Raw genomic sequence first — 21,519 nt, forward strand, 5'->3', positions numbered from 1 at the left:
CCACAACTGGAATACGTGTGCAGTTCTGATTTCCATGCTAGAGGAAGGACATGATTCCACCGGAGAGGGAGCAGAAGATATTTGCCAGGATATTACGCGGCAGGCCAGGCAGCATCTATAGGAAGAGGTACAGTCGACGTTTCGGGCCAAGACCCTTCATGACGAAGGGTCCCGGCCCGAAACGTCGACTGTACCTCTTCCTAGATGCTGCCTGGCCTGCTGCATTCACCAGCATTTTTTGTGCGTGTTGTTTAAATTTCCAGCATCTGCAGATTTCCTCGTGTTTGCCAGGATATTGTTAGGTATGTAATGTTTCAGTTAAGAGGAAAGGACAGGCTGGGTTTGTTTTCCTTGAAGCAAAGGAAGCTGGGAGGTGGAGGGGGTGTGGTGGGTGGGGGGGGGGATCTTCATGGAGGTAGACAAACTGGATTTGCATTTAAAAGCCTCACATTAAAAAAAGTTTTTAAAAATGTGGTAAAACATAGTTTAATCAGGATTTTTCTGGGACTTAAATAATCAGTATTAGTAACTTAATATTTTAAATGGTGTACTTAGTATTGATGAAAAGTACAATTGTTTGTGTGTTATTAGTTTAGGCAGATTTTTTTCATCTATTATTGTGACATAGATGAAGATCAGATCACATTTTATGAGTAATTAACGCAGAAAACCAGGTAATTGCAAAGGGTTCACAATCTTTTTCTTGCAATTGTACAACATTGGATGATAGCGTCAAAAAAAACAAATTGGTAATTTTAAAACCACACACACACACACAAAATGCTGGAGACTCTGTAGGTCAGGCAGCATCGATGGAAATGAATTTCCATTTCAGGCCGAGAGCCTTCTTCAGGACTAGAAAGGAAGGGGGAAGATGCCAGAATGAAAAGGCTGGGGGAGGGGAAGGAAGGAAGAAGCCAGGTGGGTAGAAAAGGTAAAGGGCTGGTGAGGAAGGAATCTGATAGGAGAGTGGACCATAGGAAAAAGGGAAAATGACGACACACGGGGAGGTGATAGGCAGATGAGAAGAGGTAAGAGGCAGAATGGGGAATTGAAGAGGGGAAGAGAAGAGAAAAATGTTTTTAACAGAAGGAGAAATCGATAATCATGCCATCAGGTTAGGGGCTACGCAGAAGGAATGTAAGGTGTCGCTCCTCTATTATGAGGCTGCCCTCATCACGGCACAAGAGGATGTCATGGGCCGACAGGTCAGAAAGGGAATGAGAATCAGAATTAAAATGCTTGGCCACTGGAAAATACCACTTTTGGCAGATGGAGTAGAGGTGCTCAACAAAGCGGTCCCCCAATTTATGATGGATCTCACCAATGTAGAGGACACCACATCAGGAGCACCACACACAATAAATGACCCTAGCAGATTTGCAGGTGAAGTTTTGCCTCACCTGAAAGGTCTGCTTGGGGTCCTGAATGGTGGTGAGGGAGGAAGTAAATGGGCTTACAGGGATAAGTGTCAGGAGAGAGATTAGTAGGGACGGATGAACAAACAAGGGAATCACAAAAGGAATGATCCTTGCAGAAAGTGGTGGGGGGGGCAGGGGGAGGAGGTAAAGACATGTTTGGTGGTAGGATCCCATTGGAGGTGACAGAAGTTGTGAAGGATCATTGGGTAGTAGGCATGGACAAGAGGGAAGTGGAGGCTCATGGATAGCAGGTAATTTCAATGATATCCTCAATGACAACATCTTTCACCAAATGGATAACTTTCCCAAATTGTTTTAAATGAGATAAAATTATATTACATTTTGATGTTCCAGATAAGAAAGATGAAGTCAGGTACAGTTAGTTAATGACTTTCTCTTGGAGAAGTTTGTGTCCTTGTCTATGACCATAGATTGTTTATGAGTAATGCAATAAGCCTGCAGAAAAACATGGAAAACTTGCAATGAAGCATAGCTCTCACATGTGCAATAACACACCATTCAGAAATATCCAAACCCCTTGTATTTGCTGCTACCTCAAATTAAATTTGCATGCTTACAAAAACAGTAATGATTTCCAACAAAGGATACATATAACTGCTTCTAAGAGAGGTCAAATGCACCAGCTATAGTGACTAAGCCTACTCTAAGTTGAGTTGGACAGCATTACAATATCTAGAAAAGTAGTAACAAAGCTACAAAAGGTACAGGGAGGTAAAAGTTATTAAGGACCTAACGCTCACAATGTGGGAAAAAAAAATCAAATAATTTCTGGACCATCCTGAAACTGAAAATCCTGCTGGTAACTTGTAATCACTGTTGTCAGATATAGGTTTCCAGGGTCAAACAGGAAAGACTGATGTTAAAACATAAAGTTATTGAAGTTTAGTAATTTTGTCTGGGTTAATATGACTAGTCAAGTGAAAGTTGTTTTGTCTTTGAGATGAGTTCTCAGCATACTTATAAGACAAAGGTGCACAAGACACAAAGACATTGGACAAATAAGAAGAGAGTCTAGCCAGTCTCACCAATTGCTAATACGTAGACTTACTGTAAATTATGTTCCATTGCCTTTGGTATGCTTTCCTCTGCATGTTTGCAGTAATGAATGTGGCTTCAGCTTGCTCTGATTCCGTGTATTATCATCCCACAGCAACTCCCTATAACTAGCCTTTGCAAATTGTCCACATGCACACAAGCTTAAGACGGAACAAATCTAAGCTAGACTGCCACTTTCTCCCGCAAAGTCCATGCACAAATCCCCTATTGTTTAATGTCCTGGCTCATTGGTGAAATTCAGCTGTTTTATGAATAATCAAAATGGCTGTTGATAGTTATTGAATCATATCCTTGAATCAATCAACACCTTAAAAGGAAAAAAGTAATTATAAACTATATTGCATCTCATCTCTTCAAAATATTCTCAATCAGACTTCATTTTGCTAAAATGGTAATTAATCAGTCACAGACTTCTTGAATCATCCAGCAAAAGGCAGGCCTCAAGAGGCTTATAAAGGATAGACGTTTCTGTGTTACCAGTACAAAAAAAAGGTCAATATGCTGATAGCCAATGATAAACCCTGCCTCCTTTCCGCCAGAAATAGTCGTCAGAAAGGTTGGGTCCTTCAAAATGCCCATCAAAAAGATAATTCACACAGTACTTTGCAAAATATTCTATTTAGGATTATTCCAATAGAAACATAGAAAATAGGTGCAGGAGGAGGCCATTTGGCCCTTCGAGCCTACACCACCATTCAGTACGATCATGGCTGATCATCCAACTCAGAACCCTGTACCTGCCTTCTCTCCATACCCCCTGATCCCTTTAACCACAAGGGCCATATCTAACTCCCTCTTAAATATAGCCAATGAACTGGCCTCAACTGTTTCCTGTGGCAGAGAATTCCACAGATTCACCACTCTCTGTGTGAAGACATTTTTCCTCATCTCGGTCCTAAAAGGCTTCCCCTTTATCCTCAAACTGTGACCCCTCGTTCTGGACTTCCCCAACATCGGGAACAATCTTCCTGCATTTAGCCTGTCCAATCCCTTTAGAATTTTATACATTTCAATCAGATCCCCCCCCTCAATCTTCTAAATTCCAGAGAGTATAAGCCTAGTCGATCCAGTCTTTCATCATATGAAAGCCCTGCCATCCCAGGAATCAATCTGGTGACAACAGGAATTCTGCAGATGCTGGAAATTCAAGCAACACACATCAAAGTTGCTGGTGAACGCAGCAGGCCAGGCAGCATCTGTAGGAAGAGGTGCAGTCGACGTTTCAGCCGAGACCCTTCGTCAGGACTAAATAGGACTAAATGAAGGAAGAGTGAGTAAGGGATTTGAAAGTTGGAGGGGGAGATCCAAAGTGATAGGAGAAGACAGGAGGGGGAGAGATAGAGCCAAGAGCTGGACAGGTGATAGGCAAAAGGGGATACGAGAGGACCATGGGACAGGAGGTCCGGGAAGAAAGACGGGGGGGGGGGGGGGGGAAGAACCCAGAGGATGGGCAAGAGGTATATTCAGAGGGACAGAGGGAGAAAAAGGAGAGTGAGAGAAAGAATGTGTGCATAAAAATAAGTAACAGATGGGGTACGAGGGGGAGGTGGGGCCTTAGCGGAAGTTAGAGAAGTCGATGTTCATGCCATCAGGCTGGAGGCTACCCAGATGGAATATAAGGTGTTGTTCCTCCAACCTGAGTGTGGCTTCATCTTTACAGTAGAGGAGGCTGTGGATAGACATGTCAGAATGGGAATGGGACGTGGAATTAAAATGTGCGGCCACTGGGAGATCCTGCTTTCTCTGGCAGACAGAGCGTAGATGTTCAGCAAAGCGGTCTCCCAGTCTGCGTCGGGTCTCGCCAATATATAAAAGGCCACATCGGGAGCACCGGACGCAGTATATCACCCCAGTCGACTCACAGGTGAAGTGTTGCCTCACCTGGAAGGACTGTTTGGGGCCCTGAATGGTGGTAAGGGAGGAAGTGTAAGGGCATGTGTAGCACTTGTTCTGTTTACACGGATAAGTGCCAGGAGGGAGATCAGTGGGGAGGGATGGGGGGGACAAATGGACAAGGGAGTCGCGTAGGGAGAGATCCCTGCGGAATGCAGAGAGAGGTGGGGAGGGAAAGATGTGCTTAGTGGTGGGATCCCGTTGGAGGTGGCGGAAGTTACGGAGAATAATATGTTGGACCTGGAGGCTGGTGGGGTGGTAGGTGAGGACCAGGGGAACCCTATTCCTAGTGGGGTGGCGGGAGGATGGAGTGAGAGCAGATGTACGTGAAATGAGGGAGATGCGTTTAAGAGCAGAGTTGACAGTGGAGGAAGGGAAGCCCCTTTCTTTAAAAAAGGAAGACATCTCCCTCGTCCTAGAATGAAAAGCCTCATCCTGAGAGCAGATGCGGCGGAGACGGAGGAATTGCGAGAAGGGGATGGCGTTTTTGCAAGAGACAGGGTGAGAAGAGGAATAGTCCAGATAACTGTGAGAGTCAGTAGGCTTATAGTAGACATCAGTGGATAAGCTGTCTCCAGAAACAGAGACAGAAAGATCTAGAAAGGGGAGGGAGGTGTCGGAAATGGACCAGTTAAACTTGAGGGCAGGGTGAAAGTTGGAGGCAAAGTTAATAAAGTCAACGAGTTCTGCATGCGTGCAGGAAGCAGCGCCAATGCAGTCGTCGATGTAGCGAAGGAAAAGTGGGGGACAGATACCAGAATAGGCACGGAACATAGATTGTTCCACAAACCCAACAAAAAGGCAGGCATAGCTAGGACCCATACGGGTGCCCATAGCTACACCTTTAGTTTGGAGGAAGTGGGAGGAGCCAAAGGAGAAATTATTAAGAGTAAGGACTAATTCCGCTAGACAGAGCAGAGTGGTGGTAGAGGGGAACTGATTAGGTCTGGAATCCAAAAAGCGTAGAGCTTTGAGACCTTCCTGATGGGGGATGGAAGTATATAAGGACTGGACATCCATGGTGAAAATAAAGCAGTGGGGGCCAGGGAACTTAAAATCATCCAAAAGTTTAAGAGTGTGAGAAGTGTCACGAACATAGGTCGGAAGGGATTGAACAAGGGGTGACAAAACAGTGTCGAGGTATGCAGAAATGAGTTCAATCTGGTGAACCTTCTTTGTACTCCCTCTATGGCAAGAATGTCTTTCCTTGTACAACTGCAGTAGTACCTCCCTGCTCCCGTACTCGAATCCTCTTGCTATGAATGCCAATGTTCCAGTCAGTCAGCTATCTGGTTAGATCTATCAATTAATGATAAATCAACATTTGTAGATCAGAAAGACTCCAAAAATTCGACTCTTATCATAAGATACACTTGTCATAAACAAAGTGCAATGAAGATTTACCAAAATGGTTCCAAGGGTAGTATGTTTCCTCATGTAGAGAAATTGAGAAGACCTTTAACTAAGTATAAAGGAATGTGAGGTGATCTCATTAAATCTTACAGCATATTTTGTAGGGGTCAAAAGGATGGATTCAGGAAGGATAAGTCCCCTCAATGGAGGATCTGGAACAGTGGGGGTGGGAGAAATCATTGAATAAGGAATAAGCTATTTAGAACTGAAATAAAAGAAATTACTTTACTCAGAGGGCGGTAGGCTTTTTAAGAATTCCTTTCAGTCATTGTCCATTCAAAATGAAGAGAATCAAGGGAAACTGCAATGGTGTAGGAAAATGAAGCCAAGGTAGAAGATCAGTTAGCACTTGACTGATGGAAGCTCAATCCTGCTCCTAATTCTTGTGTTGGTATGCTCATTGTTACTAATTACCATCTACACCTTCCCATTTAGCCTGCTGAACTATTACAAATGATTGGCTCTCCTGAACAGTAAAAAGCAATACTGTAAAATTATCCAAGGATATAATACAACTCAAAGATAATGATCACATTATGTTGGAAAAGGGGGAAATACATCCATTGGTAAACATAGGAGCAAGACCAAATGTAAAAAACAAACCTCTATAATTTTCTAAATCCGATTGCATAATAACTTATATGATCTGTATTCAAAATAATGCTTTTCTATCCTGGAGAGTTTGATTTTACACTTCGGTTCATGCTCTTGAAATATCTAGTGTTCTTAACATTCATTTTGTTCTTAGAAATCTAACAATGCTATTTAGGGATAGGATTACTGCGACTTGATGGGGCACTGACACAAAGTGCTGCAGAGGTTCTAATACAATGGTGCACATGTCATGTACAAATACTGCCTAGCAGCTATTATATAGTTTATCCAATTTTAAACAGTATACTGTATTAGCCTTAAAGCTAACAGTGAATTAAAACGGAGTTCAACAATCAATCATTTACACCCTGAGGACCTTTTTCCTCATATGCAAGAACATCAAATGGGACTTTTGAACTCTGAGACAAGAATCCAAAGTGCCATTAAGTAGATGAACTTTGAGCACGGATAGCAGAAGATAAGAGAGAAAAGCAACAATAAACAAGATTTGTAGGATAACCAAGAAAATAAAGAAAACAAAGGTTATAACCAAGGAGACAATTAATGCCTGAATCAGTAAACTTGTCATGGGTAAGGGGACTCTCTGTTGAGCCAAGAATATCAAGGCAGAGGAACCAACTGAAATGGGGAACTTCAGAACAAAGCCATTATTCAGCAATGCAATCTTGTATTATGCTTAGGAAGGCAAAACACTTAAGGTCATCTAAAAAGTTCTTTTTTTTTGAGTTGTAAGGAACATTAAATAAAACGAATAATGGAATTTAAATCAATGATGGCTGGTTCCTAACTCTGAGTCACACCGAAACCTGAACAGACCTATAGATACTAGCCAATAGTTTGGACAACTGTAAACCCTGTTAATTCACTTAGTTTAAACAGTACAATATGCATGTAATCCACAATTTGGAGCAAGAGGACTTTGCACTGTGCTCATGATCAAATTCAATATGTTTCAAAGATGACGGGTAATAAAGATAGCAGGGAGGAAAAATATTCTGTTTTCATATATAATCAATACTCAAGAAACAATTCTGGAGATGTTAGAGAAGAAACACCGTAACACGATTTAAAATATCTTTGCAAGAAACCTTAGTTGGGCCTCACCTAGAATAGAATGACCACTAATTGTGAATGTTTTGTGAAAAAGCACCTTAGCTTATCATGGGCTCAGGGAGCTGGCTCTCATTGGCTCTGCCCTGCTGCAAGCAATTATGGATTGCTTAATTTCCTGAGTTAGGTAAGGAAGTGAATACTGTATAATCTGCAGTTAACACCCTCCGACCCTATAGTGGAAGGAGGTAATTGATGAAACAACTGAAAATGTTTAGTTTGAGGTTTGAATTACAAATACATGTTGATTAACTCTTCTCACCATTCTTACCTTCTCAGTCAAAAATAACTCTGTCCTTCATTAAAATTCATAGCCCCACAAATGATCTGTTGTCAAAATGCTATCACTGATTCCTCCAAACAGCTAGCACGTAAAAAATACACAATGATAAAATTCAGTGGACTATCTGCCAAACCACTGCATTTCCTTAGAGGTTTGTTCCTACCTGATGAAATCACCATGGAGCTGCAGATACAAATCATCACTATCCTGAGTGCACAGCTCTGCTGTCGTTGTTTCAGTGCTGCAGAGTACCAACTGAAGATCTGGGCCAGATGATGAGGAAGTGGATGATAGCGAAGTACCAGACGAAGAGGTGGAGGAAGAAACATTTGCTGATACCATCTCCTTTCCATGAATATATATGCAACCTCTTCTTATATCTCCTTTGAGCCACTCTCTCTCCCGTAAACCCAAATTACTTTTCTTTCCAAGGCAACTCCTACTGGCATTGCGCTTCATGTTCCTCTAAGGAAGGAAAGATGGATAAATTCTATCAGAATACAAGTGAACAATTTTTGAAGACAGAAACACGCAAAGCTCAAATGAACATGGCAAAATCATGTACGTACAGAATGAGAAAAGTTAAATGCATTCAGAGTTTACTAAAGGTATAAAAGTTGAATTGTGAAATATTGAATAGAAGTGGCATAACAGTGTAAACATTTAAGTGAAATATAATTCATATGAGCTGTCAGGTAAAATAACTTATTTTCAGTAATGAAATTTAAGGGGTCAAAGATGAGTAGGGAAAATAAATAGTTTTCAGGATTTTAAAATGCATGAAGCATAAAATGCATATATTCTAGCTATTCAAAAGAAATTTCAGTGCACCTCAAATGTTCTATAATGACATCTTTAAAATGTTAAAATCTACAAATCTTATTCATCCTCGCTATAGAAGCAAAAATGATCTTTACTTCAAGTAAATGTTTACAAAGTTTTAAGTGCTCAAAGTTAAAACAAACATTTTCTCAAAGATTTTTCTTTCATAAAAAATGGTGTCTTTAAAAATAAGATTGTGAAATCTTGGTAGGAATCAATAGAATAATCTGGAACAAAAATTACACCACAGAACCAAGTCTCCAAGAATCTCTAAGAGTTTCCAATCAACAGAAATTTGTTTTAAACCTGAATTGATCATAGTTTATTTTAAAAATGTGAAAGTCATGCAGGCAAAACACCCAGATAGTTCTCTTTACAGCTCACACACTGTGCATTAACACATCAATTGGTCAAATAAACAACTACAACAACAAAACTCTTTTGTCCTTCTGGCAAAACTGAAGTGTTAATTTTGCAGAGCAGTTTAATTTCATTACAGCATAGTATTTAACAAATCCAACAATTCCACATAACTTCAGTTAACAAAATTCTTTAAATACGACAGCATTCCTGCAAGTTAAGAATCATTATGCAGGACACATTGACCTACATTGAAATAAATGTAAAGCACATTCCATTTTACAAGGACATTAAAGGTGCATTTCAGGCTGCTCAGCAACTGCTTTCTGCACTGTGGCTAAATAAATACAAAAGCTCAGGCAAACAAAACATGCTTCATGGTAGATGTCAATACATAAAGTCACTGACCATTCTCTGATCTTTAGATTCAAAGTAATCCTGATCAATTGACAAGTGCAACTTTCTGCTGACACCAAAGGTCAAAGATAGTGTGTCAAGCATATAGTAAACATGGTAGTGCATTTTAGTTTATATAATATCTACCTTCACAAATCCAAAATTCAGTGTGTCAGAATTAAATCAATGGCGAACATGGTTTTACTCATCTAGTGTAACACAAGAGGTCACCATTGGGTCAACTGGCCCCATATCAGCTTCCAGCAGAGCTATCCCAACAGTCCTATCAACAAGCCTCATTCAAAACCTGGGCCTCTGTGTCCTCCTCTGCAACTGGAATAATAAAACTGATTCTGAGATCCTTGACTTTCTTATCAGGAGACCAGTCAGTGCAGTTTAGTAATACCATCTCCTCACCGACAATCAACACAGGCACGCCTCAAGGATATGTGCCAATTATTCTACGCTCAATACACTCATGACTAAGGCCAGGCACAGCTGATACAGCATAATTCACTGATGCTACGGTTGTTGGCAGAATCTCAGATGGTGACAAGGAGACATACAGGAGTGAGATAAATTGGCTGGTTGAGCGGTGTCACGACAACAACAAGCACACACTCTGAGCAAGACCAAGGATTTGATTGTGGGCTTCAGAAAAGGGAAGTCAGGAGAACACACCCGTCGTCATTGAAGGGTCAGTGGTGGAAAGGGTGAACAGCTTCAAGATCCAGGCCATCAACATCTTGGAAGGTCTATCATGGGCCCAACACATTAAAGCAATCATGAAAGTGGAACTCCAGTAGCTATACTTCATTATGAGTTTGTGGAGATTTGGTATGTCACCTAATGCTCCTGTAAATTTCTATAGATGTACGGTGGAGAGCATTATGACTGGTTCTATCACAGCCTGGTATCAGGGCTCCAATATCCAGAATCGATAAAGACTGCAGAGGACTGTAGATTCAGCCAGTTCCATCACAGACAACCTTCCCCACCAATGAGGACATCTTCAGGAGCTGGTACCTCAAGAAAACAGCATCCATCATCAAGGACCCTCATTATCTGGGACATGTCCTCTCCTTCGCATTACCATCAGGAAGAGGAAAGGGGTGGGAAGTTCAAGGGGGATATTAGAGGAAGGTTTTTTACTCAGAGGGTGGTTGGTGCGTGGAATGCACTGCCTGAGTCAGTGGTGGAGGCAGATACACTACTGAAATTTAAGAGACTACTAGACAGGTATATGGAGGAACTTAAGGTGGGGGGGTTATATGGGAGGCAGGGTTTAAGGGTTGGCACAACATTGTGGGCCGAAGGGCCTGTACTGTGCTGCACTATGTTCTATGTTAAGACCCACACTCAATGTTCTAGAAACAGCTTTTATCCCTTCTGCCATTAGATTTCTGACACTATCACTTTATTCTTCTCCCACACTATTTATTAAAAATTTTTAAGTCTTGCACTGTACTGTTTCAGCAAAATAACAAATTTCACAACACACTTCAGTGATAATAAACCTGATTCAAATTCTATTCCTCCTCCCCTTAATCACACAGTAGCCCCACCACTTTTATTCTCTCTCACATGCCAATCAACCCCCCCCTTCCCCCTCCCAACCTCCACACAGAGAGACTCAAGGTCAGGTTCCAATCCAAGTCACTGTAGCTACAAGGCAGCAGCACTACCTACTGTGCCAATGTGCTGAATAAAAGTTATGTCATTCTTTATTATACTGGAAATCCAACTTTCAGCTAGCTTTCAGTGCCGCTAGAACCCTCATCATAATGATGTCATTGTGGGAGACCATACACATTATTTGAAGTTTGTTCAGTCGCAAGGCAACATAAAAAATCACAAGAAAAATGGTGATGAAGAAAAGGAATGAGGGAGCAATGAATACTAGTCCAGCACAAGCTTTCAATCCACAGAATATTCAATAGTGGCAATAGTGCAACTCCTTGAAACATTCCAATAAAACTCGCCAGGCTTTAATGAAATAATCCTAGCACTACATTGCCTGAATCTCTTTGCTACCACACCAATCACAAGAATAACATTTTAGCACACATTTTAAGTCAGAAACAAATCAGAAATATTACACAACATTCCATAGTTCTTAAGGACTCCATGAATAGATGAGCTTTAAATAAACAAAACACTAAGTAAGTAACAGGCCAATATAAATCTGAAATAAAATAGAAAATGCTGGATATTCACTGTGGGCCAAGCACCATCTAAGGAAACAGCTGATGTTTCAGCCCACTGACCCCTAACCAACGCTAACTTTTCAGCTTTCCTGAAGTGGGCCTTAGGAGCTGCCAGAGGAAATGGTTGCGGCAGATACAAATTACATTTAAAAGACATTTGGACAGGTACATGAATGGTAAAGGTTTCGAGGGACATGGTTCAAAAGTAGGCAAATGGAACTAGCTCAGATGGGCTGGGCATCTTGGTCGGCACTAGCAACTTGGGCTAGAGGGCCTATCTCCACGCTGCATGATTCCGTGACTTTATAAATTGTAATCTGTTCGTCACAGATACATCAATACCCCAAATATATATTCCGAAGTGTTTTGTAAGGTACTACATATACAGTTTTTAAAATGACAGATAAACGTTCCTGCGCATCTTGGACATCTGATAACCTAGTCATTGGGTGGTTCCTACAGGTTTCGCTGTTCAGCAAGACATTAGATAACATTAGGAGATTTGTATAAAAGTGTCCAGGCAATAGCATTTACTTTAAAATTATTTTAGTATCAGTATTTGTGCAATAAGTTATATGGAAATAAACCCAATTTGGAAATGATATTCATTTTAGTATTGCAGATCTGTATTTCTAATATTCAAAAGACTATTAACAGTTAAATTAAAGGTAGCGCGATCGCAAATTTTCGCTGCGTTTTCTCTGTTCAAAGACTTGATATCAGCAGCACTGCAAACGCAATATTTTGAAATAGTGCGGCATAATCACTATTTAGGCTAATTATGCCTTAATAACTTTACAGAAATATTTAAAAGCAAAGCACGTTTCTTTTAAAGGCATGAGATCAAAAGGAATTTTTTTAACCAGCTATCAATAAACCCCGGCCATAGTTTAAAAAATACCTTTAAGACGCGCACTCCCCTCCCTGCAACCGCCGAGCCCGAGCTGCATGCGGTGCCGGGCTTTGCTTGAGGGCAGAGCGGCTCCATCACCACTGCGGCGCCGGCAGCCGGAGCGTTTGCGAGCTGGCACTTGGACTCCACATCTCCGACCAGCCCCGCCGAGCAGGGAGCTCGCTTTCCCGCCTCCGTCTCTGCTGCCGGCGACGATACCTCAGCCATTGCGGTTAGAGCCGCATCCAAAATAAGATGAGGAAGAGCCAAGAACGTCAGCGTGAGGAGACGGGCAGTGTGGAGTGATGCAGTTTCCAAGGGCTCCTCAGCTTGCGCCCGTCGCCATGATGACAGCGTTGCGCCGGAGAGAGGCCGTCGCGTCGCCTCAGCGCTAATCTGAATATGCCTCATGCATTATTCATCAGATCGTGCGTTATTTGCATAGTAACCCGTGTTTTTCGCTCCTTGCTTTCACAGTGCGTCATTGAGCGAACACGGGAACACCCCAATCTGAATTAGCTTGAATGTGTAGTGCAATGATACTGTTCTTAACGGAGTTTTGGTCATAGCTGGCTTTCGATATTTGCTATGATCAAGCTTGATCTGTAGGGATGCGAATTTAACAAAAATAGGTTATGGTCTCGTCAACGTTATGGGTAGGCTGATCTCTTCTGCTTGATGGATTCTGGGTGCACCCCGAGATTAATACTGAAAATTCCAGTGACTAAATTGGTGAAGATTTGAAGCCATTTTTCAAATTCAGTTTTTTCTTGTATTAAAGGATGACGTCGAAGCTTTTCTTCATTGTAACTACTCCATCACTCCTATTATTAAAAATAGAATATGCTGGAAAGTCAGTGACTGGTAAGCCAACGTGGGAACCATAGACCTCCACCAATACAAATACAGAAATTGAAACGTGATGCATTTGAAAAGGGCCCTGAGACAGTATCTGGTAGTATCGTGTACGGGTTTAGTTTTATCTCTAAGCAAGGGTATATTTGTGACAGAGGGAGTGAAGCAAAGGTTTGTCAGATTGATGGGCTGTTTGTTATATGAGAACATCAACAGACTAGACCTATGCACTCAAAAACAGCTGCTCAGAATCTATCAATCTCAATCTACTCAGCCACTGAGCATCCAGAGAATTCAAAGAATTCACAATGCTCAGAAGAAAATGCTTGGTGTTGTGAATGGCCCATTCATTAAGCTACAACCAAGCTGACCATTTCCAAATTCTCCAGTCTCAGCATCTAAACCAGTAATTTCCAAAGTAAGCAATATCACCGCCCTGGGGCTAGTGGGAGTGTGTAAGGGAGCGATGAAGTCAAAGGGGTGATGAGGGCACTCAGTGGCAAGGGGGCAGCTGAGGGATTACAGGCTTAATTTAAGAAATGATTTATTTGATTCTCAGTGCTTCATAATGATCACGTAATCATCTTTTACTAACTCACTGTTCTTAGACCTTGCTTTTCAGCAACTATAACACACTTGGAGCAATGTGACTCTTCTATATTTGGCATATCAAGAGAAATCTGGATTGAAGAAATCGTGATATTTCTACACATTATCGCTGCTCACTATTGTACTACAGTGTTAGCTAGTTTGATTTCCATACTCTAATCACACAGTGACGCAATTCCTGAGGGCTTAGGGTATGACATTCAATGACGTAAAGTTCAGAATCTAACCTTCTGAATGGTCTTGGCCGCATTTCTCTCACCCACTGCCAAACCAAGATATCGCTGCCTCACTTTATGTAAGTTTGCCGTAGCTATGATGACATGATAACTTTCCACTTTATGGATCTTAAATAGGTGATTGATTATGATCATTAATCCATAATGAAAATGGCAGAAGCAGACCAAATGAAAAAGCATAAAAAGTATAGAGTATGAAATATGGATTTATACCAGTACCAAGTGACCAACAGCAGCCAATGGATCTGTTGTGTGAAAGATCTTTTTCCCCCCCAATGAGGCAACAAAATCGTCCAGGCTCCTTGAACACTTGAAGAGAATACATTGATAAATCAAATAAAAACTTGACTTATTTTCAGATACTTCATGAAGATTTTCAGAAACAGAAAGCATTTTAAGAACATGCTTGCCAGCACTTCACAACAAAACAGTGATGGTTTGCGAGCTTCAGGCAACATTTCATTGCTAAATCTGGAAAGCCCCATACAACTGAAGAACTGATAAAGCCGGTAGTAAGGGAGGATCTGAGTATGGTTTTGCATCAGTCACCAAACCAAATTATGAATGTGATTCCACGCAGCGACAACTCTGTTCAAAGATGAATAGATGAAATGTCTGGGAACGTGGAAGATGCACTGTGTAACATACTTAGGACAACAGAATTTGCTCTGCAGTTAAATGAGTCAACTTTGCCAGGCAACAAATGTTTGCTTCTTGGTTATGTTGGCTTCATGAAAGCATGGTTCAAGAGATGTTATTTGCAAGGGAACAAGAAATAAATGTGAAGGAGTCAATATTTCACATTGTTGAGCAGCTTTTCAAAAAGAAGGACATTCCACTCACCAACATTCTTGCATATGCAACAGTTGGGGCACCGTCAATGACAGGACCCCACATGGAGTTGTTACTTGCTGGGGAAAAAAGCTGTACCTAACGTTTTTACCATTCACTGTGTAATTCACACTGGTAACATCTGCTTGCGAAAAAAGCTAAGGGTTATTGGTTGCACAAAGCACTAAATACTGTAATCACAGTGGTAAATAAAATCAAGTCCCATGCTCTCAATTCTTGACTATTTCAAGAGCTTTGTGTTGAGACTAATGAACACTTCGAATGCTTGCTGTCGTACACAGAGATCAGATGGCTCTCAAAAGGAAATTCCTGAGACACTGCATTTTTTGAAACTGATAAAATTCTTTGGAGATTCAAATGCTTCATTCGATAATCTGCTCAAGAATATTAGGCATGACATTGCTTATTTGCCAGAATTATTTGTAAAGTTTGATGAAATGAATCTTCAATTGCAAGGTATAAATAAATCTTGCTTCCTCTTGTTCTCCAACATCGTTCGAATGTCAGCATTTGCCTTCATAAATTCCTTTAGCCCATGACTCAGCACACTGAGTTCCATCTGAACATTGATAGTTATTTGGTTGTCAGAATTTGAATCTTAGTTCTGCCTAAAGTGAATATCATCTCATTTTCCCCACATTATACCCCACCTGTTGCCTTCCCACCCACTTAGTTAACTTTTCAATGTCCTTCTACAACCATTTCACATGTTCCCCATTGTTCACTTTCCAATCCAGTTTTGTGTTAGAACTATTGATGCATTATAGAGCCTGGGTCCAACTAATTGATACATATTCTGAACAGGCAAGGTACGTAGCAGTGCACATTTGGTTCAAAGATGGCATAATTAAAGAGATACTCATTTCTTGCTGCTCAGATGGGAATCAAATATTCCTGCTCAAGATTACTACAGCTCAAGTCCACAGTCACAGGCATGGGTACTTAACATCGTTTTAAGTAGTTTTTTAAAAAAAATGCACTGATACCCAAAATCAATTGATTCCAGACTGCAGACTCAGGTCGCGAGTCCCTTTAAGGATAAGGAAGGGAAATATGCTGGGCTGCAAGTAAGATTGAAATGCAGAGGCTTTAGACTCCCACTCCCAACTATCCTTCTGGAGAATGTACAGTCTCTGGAAAATAAAATTGAAGACTTCAGAACGAGATTGTTGTACCAGAGGGACATTAGGGACTACTGTGTACTTTTCTTCATGGAAACATGGCTCAAACCCACCATATTGGACATAGCACTGCAGCACAATGGCTTCGCCATTCACCATAAAGATAGGACAACTCAGTCTATTAAAAGCAGAGGGGGTGGAATATGCTTCATAATTAGTTTATCATGGTCCAGCTCACTTGACCTGGAACATCCGGTGGTTAAGTGTCATCCACTTTATATATCAAGGGAATTTTCCATCATCATCCTGGTAGCAGTGCACATTCCATCTCAGGCCAGCGTCAGGCACTGGAGGAGCCAAGTTCTGTAATCAGCAGGCACAAAGCAGCACACCTGATGCCTTCCCTGTCATTGTGGGGAGGATTTAAACCAGGCCAGACTGAAGAAATCTCTCAACAACTACCACCATATTATCTGTGGAACCAGAGGAGCCAACACATTGACCACTGTTATACCACCATCAACAACGCTGACTGTCCCACTCTATGTCTACACTTCAGAAAGTTCGATCACCTGGCTGTAATTCTACTCCCAGTGTACAGGCAGAGACTAAGGACTACAGCACCAGTGGTGAGGACAAAGGAGGTATGGTCAAGTGAGGTTGAGCAGCATTTTCAGGACAGTTTTGAGTTGCTGGAATGGACAATATTTAGGGATTCATCAAGTCTGAATGGATACACCAGTTATTGCCAACTTCATCAAAACCTGTGTGGATGAGTGTGTGCCTTCAAGAACATAACAGGCATGCCCAAAGAACCATGGGTGAACCAGGAGATTCATAGTTTGCTGGTCGCCTATCCAGAACTATACAAGTAGTCCAGTTACGAGCTACGGAAGGCTACCTTAAGAGCAACTAAACAATTCAAATTGACGTGAGAGATGGAATTGGAGGCACGTCAGCTCTGGCAGGGTTTGCAGGCCATTACTTCCTATAAAGCGAAATCTAACATCATGAATGACAGTGATGCTTCACTCCTATATAAGCTCAATGCCTTTTATGCACGCTTTGAAAGGGAGAATAAAACTACATCTGTGCGAATCTCTACAGCAGCTGGTGACACTGTGATCTCTGTCTCGGAGGCTGACATAAAAACAACTTTCAAGAGGGCAAAGCATCAGGGCCTGATGATGCACCTGGCAGAGCTCTGCAAACCTGTGCCGACCAACTGGTAGGAGTTTCCGAGAACATCTTCAATCTCTCACTGCTGCAGTTGGAGGTCCCCACCTGCTTCAAAAGGGAGAAATCATACCAGTGTCTAAGAGCAGGGTGATCTGCCTTAACGGTTACCACCCAGTGGCACTCACGTCCACTGTGATGAAATGTTTTGAGAGGTTGATCATGGTTAGACCTAAGTCCTGCTTAACCAAGGACTTAGATCCACTGCAATTTGCCTATTGCCACAATAGGTCTTCAGCCTGTGCAATGAGTTGTTAATAGTGGGATTTTCCCTAGCAGGCTGGTCTTTGGTGAAAAATCTAATTATTATGAAGGATATACAGTGTAGGTACTATACCCAGAACACATCACAAACTCCTGGAGTTTAACCAGTTTTGTTTAAGCTGCAAGTAAAAAGAAACCTTTTTTTTTTTGGTACTACTATCCAAATGTCCGCAATCCATTAGTCTTTGATCATTTCTGGAATTCCAAAGCCTGATAAGACTTGCTTGCTTTGAAATTTACCAATTGAACGAGTTTAATAAGGATGACTTCTCATTTGCCTTTATTAAGATCCAGTTACCACAGATTTGCCTCATCCCTCAATATTTTAAACTTTACAAGTCTAATTCTTCCATTCAACCTTTATTTAATCCATGAATAAATGCATATATAGCTTTACATAATTGTTTATAATACCTGAATCAGCATTATCGATGTTTCACAACAAAACTGTATCCGATGCTTACATTGTCCATGCTTGTCAAAACTTCACCTTCTGTGTTCAAAACTTTGAGATGGAAGCTATCCAGTGCCAAAAATGTTGACACTTTTGTGCCATTATTTTGCTTATATTAATTTTGGCAACACCTCAATCTTATTTTAATCCACCTAATCAAAACTTACCTTTCGCTGGCAGATCATTCAGCATCAAATCCAGCAGCAACGTACTTGTGTGCTGAGAGCAGGTGCCCAGTACACTTCACAATCTTGTCTTTTCAGCTCCTTGCCATGATTTGCTGCTGCAAGTATTGCAACTCTTCATTTGAGTGTCATAATTGATCTGTGGGCGAAAAAAAAATCAAGGCAGTTGTGTGTCAAAGGCTGTTGAAATTTTCGCAGGAAAATCTCAACAATGTACTGCCTGTGGCTTATTTGCCTTTCTGAGCCCACTATGTACCCTTGTTCCTGAAATAGCCAAGTGAGCATGTTACTAGCGACCTACCTGCTACTGATGATCCAGCCCACTATCAATTTTCTTGGTGCATCTTGGATTTTGTCCTCTATTTTTTCCACTGTAAATACTGATGTTAGAGTTATTTAACACGATGAAGGAGCTCCACACTTCTCCGATCACTGTTTCTCAAAATGTATTCATCTTGACATCCATTATTTCTTTTTTACTTTGCATCTCATTGTTACCAGGTTCTGTGCTACTTTTTTTTGCCTGTTTGTGCGCTGACTTTATTTTACTTTATCCCTTTAGGAGCCAATTCCAAACTCCCAGCTCTCTGGCCACTGGTCCACAGGTCACAGCTTTAAGTAAACATCCAAGTGTTAGTTAAATGCATTGAGGGGTTCTTCATCTAATTTTCGATCAGGCAGAATTCCAGACCCCAACACTTGCTGGTATAAAGACCACAAGACATAAGAGCAGAATTAGGCCATTTGGCCCATCGGGTCTTCTCTGCCATTTCATCATGGCTGGTCCAATTTTCCTCTCAGCCCCAATCTCCTGCTTTCTCCCTGTATACCTTCATGCCCTGACTAATCAAGAATCTATGAACCTCTGCCTTAAATACTCATACAGTCTTGGCCTCCATAGCTGCCTGTGGCAATGAATTCCACAGGTTCACCTCTCGCTGGCTAAAAAGATTCCTCATCATTTCTGTTCTAAAAGGAAGCCCCTCTATTCTGAGGCTGTGTTCTCTGGTCTTGGACTCTTTTGCCATAGGAAACATCTTCTCCACATCCACTCTATTAAAGGGGAATAATATGGTGTAAAGATGACTGAAATATGTAACATATTAATAGCCAAGAACACACTTCTGTTTTGCTTTTCATTTAGAAATATACATGATATCAATACATCAGAGAAAAATTCAGTCGTTGATGAAATGTGTCCATCTCCCCCCAAGTATTTTTGTCCTTTCCTATTAATCTTTCCTCTTGACATCTAGTATTTAAGGCATTAGAAAATGAAATAGGACTGATGCCTAGTTTTCCAATAAAACATTTGAAATTTCTGTTGATAACACTATGCCAGCTACAAGCCCAACTTCACCATTCCACAGTGCCCCACCAAACTGTGTTCATCACTGTCACTACACATGGTCTCACAAGTCTTAAATTCTCTCATCAAAGGTCATGACAACTGTCTCCCTCACCAGATTGTACATTATCCAATCATCCTATTAGCAACATTACTCAATGACCTGGTTATATCCACACAATCTCGCCATGCCTGTTTGTATTCTAGTTTACAAATTATTCAAAAGTAATATTTTAGAGGAAGCCAAAAAATGCAAATAGCAATGTATAGCATGCATTTAATGTAAATAATGTAAAAAATAGTACATGGAAATAATTATTACTTTCAAACATTAAATACAAAATATCAGCCATTCAGCCAGAGACTCATTCCACTGAGATGCAACACAGAGCGTCATAGGAAGTCATTCCTGCCTGTGGCCATCAAACTTTACAACTCCTCCCTTGGGGGGTCAGACACCCTGAGCCAATAGGCTGGTCCTGGACTTATTTCCTGGCATAATTTACATATTACTATTTAATTATTTATGGTTTTATCACTATTTAATTATTTAAGGTGCAACTGTAATGAAAACCAATTTCCCTCGGGATCAATAAAGTATGACTATGATTAAATAAGTAGTGTATGGGAATGGCTATTAGATTTTAAAACCATTATGTACAGAAACAAAAACAATCCATTCAACATTTTGTAACTCACTGAATGTTGTTTTATAAAGATTAGAACAACTTGCTTTGAACAATGTCATGGAAGATTTGCTAGTTTCTATAAACACAAATAAATAATCATATGAGATCACTGTACCTTAGAAATAGTAGCAACTGTAGCAGAAAATGGTCAGAGCACCAATGTGAGCAGAGCAGTCAGGATCTCAAAATGCAGCATTCTCCCTCTTGCTTTCCACCCAATCCAAATAATATACTGCAAGCAAGGAACAAGTTTACCATTCCAGAATGCCCTACCAAATTGTATACATGTTCTTTTACCATATCTGGGCTAATACATGTCCTAAACTCTTAAAGACTCCACAGGTCATGGCATCAGTTTCTTCACCAGAATCCTTTATCCAATCTGTCTTCCCAGTTGCAGCTCTCTAATGACCTGGTCCCTAACTTCAGTACCAGACCCACACAGTATGATCTTTTACAAATTTCTCAAATGATAACATTTTAGAGCTGAAAGAGAACTGCTTCATCAAAATAAATTTCACTGAAAGTAACTCACCCGAACCCCAAGTACTTCCATATTTAATGTTCAATTGGTGTTCCAGCCCAGATATCGCACTATTTACATCTTAAATCTCAGTCCAGTGAGATACATTTCACAGATATTTTCCTCACAAAAGTTTATAATAAAACTTAATATTGTGAATATTAAACAGTATTTAAAATGCAGATACAAATTTAACTGTAGAACAGAAAAGATCCCAGTGGACACTTGTCACTCTCAACTAAAATCAGTGCAAAGTATAATAGGTTGGCATTAATGGAAACACAATGTAATAGCATTTTATAAGTGGAAAGTAAGATGGCTTAGCAATAAGATTAAAAATAAGCTTTCCTATGGTTCAAACAGAATGTTGCCGAATTGCATTGTAGGAGCTGTGGAATTAAATGGGAATACAATGATATAACTTCCTTGATACGCTTCCCTTCATCTGGTTCAATTTTAAACGTGGAGTACAAGAGGTGAAGCACACGCAAGCCTGTTTGCTGCTCTCCACATGAATCTGCAGCTTGCCTACACATCTTGTGGCTCTTCAACCAGGTTTCAAAATTGGCAACCACAAGCTTTCTGATGATCTTTTTTAAATCATTGCTTTGGTTTTCTGTCATGTTTCCATTTCAACTTTGAAATGTTACTGGAGTAA

General features: G+C 40.7%; 1 protein-coding gene across 2 annotated transcripts in view; it reads right to left on the reverse strand.

Moving 5' to 3' along the window:
• The window catches only part of phlpp2 (PH domain and leucine rich repeat protein phosphatase 2), a 122,994-nt gene extending 110,155 nt beyond the window's left edge, over positions 1-12,839 (reverse strand). For both annotated transcript variants that reach the window (XM_072279715.1, XM_072279716.1), the window contains exons 1-2: positions 12,499-12,839; positions 7,976-8,277 (exon numbers count right to left, since the gene is read on the reverse strand). In XM_072279715.1, coding sequence (XP_072135816.1) covers positions 7,976-8,277; positions 12,499-12,717 — 521 coding nt within the window. In that variant the 5' untranslated portion in view covers positions 12,718-12,839. The remainder of the gene's footprint in view (positions 1-7,975; positions 8,278-12,498) is intronic.
• Positions 12,840-21,519: the final 8,680 nt, after the last annotated feature.

The sequence above is a fragment of the Mobula birostris genome, chromosome 15 (assembly GCF_030028105.1).
Source record: "Mobula birostris isolate sMobBir1 chromosome 15, sMobBir1.hap1, whole genome shotgun sequence".
In the NCBI taxonomy this organism is placed as follows: Eukaryota; Metazoa; Chordata; class Chondrichthyes; order Myliobatiformes; family Myliobatidae; genus Mobula; species Mobula birostris.